Source organism: Egretta garzetta, unplaced genomic scaffold (genome assembly GCF_000687185.1).
Source record: "Egretta garzetta isolate BGI_Z169 unplaced genomic scaffold, ASM68718v1 scaffold139, whole genome shotgun sequence".
In the NCBI taxonomy this organism is placed as follows: domain Eukaryota; kingdom Metazoa; phylum Chordata; class Aves; order Pelecaniformes; family Ardeidae; genus Egretta; species Egretta garzetta.
Genome location: NW_009260832.1, coordinates 1554650 through 1559349, shown reverse-complemented (window position 1 = coordinate 1559349; position 4700 = coordinate 1554650). Strand labels below are relative to the sequence as shown.

General features: G+C 45.0%; 1 protein-coding gene across 2 annotated transcripts in view; it reads left to right on the top strand.

Moving 5' to 3' along the window:
* Positions 1-505: 505 nt before the first annotated feature.
* SASH1 (SAM and SH3 domain containing 1) overlaps positions 506-4700 on the top strand; it is a 99045-nt gene continuing 94850 nt past the window's right edge. For both annotated transcript variants that reach the window (XM_035902354.1, XM_035902353.1), the window contains exon 1: positions 506-599. In XM_035902354.1, coding sequence (XP_035758247.1) covers positions 555-599 — 45 coding nt within the window. In that variant the 5' untranslated portion in view covers positions 506-554. The remainder of the gene's footprint in view (positions 600-4700) is intronic.

The window sequence follows — 4700 nt, the reverse complement described above, 5'->3', positions numbered from 1 at the left end:
CAGTCTGGCTGATTGTGCTTATAAGCAAGAAGTTTAATGTTTTAAATTGCTGTTAGTCATTGTCACAGAAAGCAGGCCTGCTCCCAAGTAAATAAGGTCAGCGCAACCTGTGTAATGACTGGTTATTGGATGAGTGGGCAGCTGCTTGGGAGAACCAGGTGGACTATGAATATATGTGGGTGGGAGGGAATTGAGGCAGATAGTGCCTGGGGATATATTGTTCCTCTGCCGTGCGTTGCTGTCCCTGCCTTCTCTCCCTCTCTCTGTGTAGGAATTAGCAAGGACCCACCTGTTTCTAGAGAGCTACTGCTGTGGTACTGTAGTTCCCAACTGTTCTTGCGTGGTCGGGGCTAAGGATTAAGTGTGTGCTGGACATGCTGCACGGAGCGGGTCTCGCTCAGAGTTGTGGTGTTACCTTTAAATTAGAATTTTAAAATTGACTAATGTCTTTTTCTTTGCCTCCACCGTAGGATGGGTCACTGGGAAATATTGATGACCTGGCACAGCAGTATGCAGACTACTATAACACCTGCTTCACGGATGTGTGTGAGAGGATGGAAGAGCTGCGCAAACGGAGGGTTTCCCAAGACCTTGATACAGTATGTAGAGAAGTTATGACTTTATTAACAAATAATTGGCATTCATGCCCCAGATGAAGAATCACTATTTCAGCTTGAAGAGTTCTACCTAGGGAAATAACTATATGTGACTGTGCTCACGCACACGAACATTTCAGCCGACTCAATTAAACACTTGGAAATAAGCAGGATTAGTTTTTTCTTGGTATTTGTTATGATTCATTAAGCCCTGGAGTCTGCATTTCTTAGTTCTTCTTTAATTAGAGTACTTTTTGCTTGCACACATTTGCTTGCAAGCCTCAACTCTTAGAGGCAAGATTGTGTCTGATGAAAGCATCATTTCCTTGCTCCAAGATACTCCTAGGGTGAGCACAATGAAACTGCATGCTGCTTTTTAGTTGCACTGTACAAACTGTTGAAGTACTGCTTCTCAGAACTCCAAGGTGCAAATATTGGTTTCAGGCCCCCAAGTGTAAGTAATTGTCAATCATTTTTTGAACCCTTTTCCATTATTACACGTTACAGAACCTGTAGCAGGGGACATTGAGTCACTGAGTCCTTCAAGCTGGAAGGAATCTCAGGAGGTCTCTAATCCAACCTTCAGCTCAAATAATTGTCAACACTAAATTCAAACCAGGTTGCTCAGGGCTTTATCTGATTGGGTTTGAAGGCCTCCAAGGTTGGAGACTTTGCAGCCTCTTAGAGCAACCTGTTGTACTGCTTCACTGTCTTCATAGTGAACTTTTCTTGTTTCCTGATACTCTGAGATATCCCCTGTGGCAATTTATACCTGTTCTCTCTCATTCTTATGCCATGCACTACTGTGAAGAACAAGGCTCCATCTTTTTGATAACCTCCCCATAGGTACCATCAGGCTGCCAGTAGGTCTCCTCAAAACTGTCTTGTCTCCAAGCTGAATCTCCCAGCTCTTCTTGCAGGGCAAGGGCTCAAGTCCCTGAGCACTTTCGTGGCCCTGTCCCAGACTTACTCAAGTTTATTGATGCCTGCTTAGCACATAGGACTACAGAGCCAGAGGTGGTGTCTAAGCATGGCCTGACCAGGTGCCAGGGAAAGGGGAAGAAGCACTTCCCTTGATCTCCTGGCTATGCTGCTGTTGACACAGTGTGGGATGCTGCTGGCTGTCATTCCTGCCTGGGAGTGCTACTGGCTCACGCTAAGCCTGCTGTCCCCCAGGCCTTTTGTGCAGAGTAGGCTGGCCCAGCCAGGCAGGAGCCAGCCTTTGTCAGTGTATGGGCTCGCTCCTCCTCAGGAGCAGGGCCTTGCATTTGTCCAAGTTGAATTTCATGAGGTTCCTGCCAGGCTAGTCTGAAAGGCAGTCCTGCCGTCAAGCATACGGACTGCAGCCCGAGGTGGGCATCACCCATTACCTTGACAGGGTGCCCTCTGTTTGCTCCTCTAACAGGACAGGCCCCTGCACTACTGTCCTTGTAGCAGGCCTCCAAGTATGGCACGTTAAACACTACTCTTAAAGCCCAGCTAGCCAGTTTTTCACCCATTCAGTTGCATAGACTCCCTGGGGAGTCCCACTTTAGCCCAAACTAATCTATATGCAGGTCATCTCCATACGTCATTTTTGTTAGGTTTAAGGAGGAACCTTTTAGGAGGCCTCGTTGGACAAATTCCTTACTGTCTTGTAACATTAGTAAATGTTTGTCACTACTTAGGGTACCTATAGATGTATTACTGATTGCTGTGCTTTTTTCATTGTAAACATTCATAAAGCTCATCTGTGACAGAGAAAAAAGCTTTTACATCTGCTTTGTTAAGTCTTCAGTGTTAAGTTTGTGTTTCCCAACAGTATTGTATGTTTTTACATGCAGACTTGTGGATATTTCCTTCAAGTCTTGTCCCACGGAAAACAGGTTACTGAAGGAAATTATTTTTTTGTCATTTATGGTTTTTCCATGGTGGTAACTTTTGTATAACATACAGAAACTCATAATCAAAGTATGTTTAATACCTCTACTGAGGCACACCGCTGTAGCAGAGCCAGCATGGGGTCTGATCACAGTTCTGCAGTTCCTCTACAAGATCAAATCCTTTAAGACAAATTCAGGAGCTGAAATTGTGTAATTGTGTCTTCCACCTTTGCTTCCCCAGATCCTAGCACTGACTAGCAGCAGGGAGTGGCTTGTGCCCTTTCTCTAGCAGCTGTACCTGACGTGGATTACTTAAGGCTACTTTCTTTCTTCTTGGGATTCCAATTTAGCAACTGAGAGGCTTCCAGAGCTTGTACAGACTATGAACTTCAGTTACACAATGAACGGCTGCAGGATCAAGGCAGAGAGAGTCATCTCCTCTGCTCCACTGAAGTTTGCTAGTTCCTTCTTTATTTTTAAATTAAAAAAAAAAATCAAATGTATTTTGCAGATCTGTTGCTGCCAAGAAGTTCCAAGTGTTAAACAAAAGGTTATTGCAGGAAATCCCTTTGTAGACAGATCCTTGAGGCCTTTGTGCAAAGAAGCTGATGGCACAGAATCGTGGTTCTTGTGAAAACCCCCACGCTTGGCATACCAGGTATTCTGGGTAGCTGTTGGCAGCAGTGAAACCCCCTTTCCCAGCGCTCTTGGAAGGCAGCTCCTGTGCTGGGTAATGAAGCATGCCTTACGGTGGGAGAGGACTTCCTTCCATTTAGACAGATGGGCCTAATTTGGCTCCCTTTGCTTCCGAAGCTGCAGAAGCCAGGCTGAGGAAAGCCATGTGAGCTTAATTAACTCATATCAAAGGTGCAGAGCTTCACGCTGGTTTAAATAGATGTGAGCTAACCCAAGACAGACCAGTGAGTGATTCACTAGCTCATTCTGCTCAAGAGAAGCTATAGTCAGAGAAAGTGGCTGTGTGAAAAGACATCCTGGAGATTTCTCTTCAGTGGTTCTCATATTGAGTTTGCTCACTCTAGTAGTCCAGTGATGACTTCTTGAACTGTCAGGTCAGAGAGAAGATATTGCAATCAGAAATGAAATTTAGTGCTCAGTTTTTGCTATGTCTGTCATCACTATAATACAGTTTCTGGACATGAGAGAGCCATTCTGCTGATAACACATGAGCCTATAGATATTAGCACGCTTCCACAACAACAGCACCCAAACAGCGCTGACTGCAGCTGAAACTTGCTCACACCAATAATTAGGCAGGCTGGACTTCGGTACACAGAGAGTGGGAAATGGCCACATTGACTAGAATGCATTTTCAGTGATAGAGTGATATGCCTGTTTATAACCTGCTTTAGAAGCAGGAGTTGGTTTAAACAGCAGAGCTGCCGAAGTGACTGCAAAAGCACTAATGTGAAAGACAAACCAGAATAACAACTCATTTGTTGTGATGTTTTTCCTCTCTTTACAACCTGAGGAAAGGCAGTATATCTGCAGAGGTTTTGGAACAGTGAATGGGGAGTAATGCTGGGGGAAATGCCAGCTTCATGGCATATCCCAGGTGTGCAAAATATATGCACCAGTTAGCAACAGCCCCCAAATTATTATGCACCAGTATTACTGGGCTGTTAAGTCTAGCCTCGTTTTTCTCTGCCATATGCTGTTCTTCTAGCAGGGCTGAGGAGTGACAGCGCTGTCTCTATACCTTCTTTTCCCAGCAGTGGGCTCATGCCAGAGCTGGAGGTGGGCAGTACTTCTGTTCTTCCCTCCCTGCCCCAATGGTCTTGCTAGAACAGAGCAGAGCTGATATGCATGTAGTGCTACTGCGAATTTCCAGGGGTTTGCTGGAATGAAGGTTACTGAATCATGAGAAGGGGGTACCACAGGATAAACCCAACCCCTGCACTGAGATCAGGTATAAATGACGAATAAGGAGGCAAGGGGGAGAGTCTCTGTTGACAGCTACCTCAAAGCTACAGATCCCGTGTGCAAAAAATTTCATAAAGCAAAAGGTATTGGGATACATCTTTAGATTTTGTAATCATGAAAGATCAGGTAGTCAGCAGCTGTGATATACCTGGGAGACTGCAGCTTGATTTTTGGATGGCAGTTCTGGTATCTTCCTCTGAAATGCAGTATGAGTGATAAATAACACATGGCAGAAACACGAAAGGCCAAAGTTGTGTTTGGAGCCGCTTTTACTGAATGTGCTGAACAAAGAGGAAGAGCG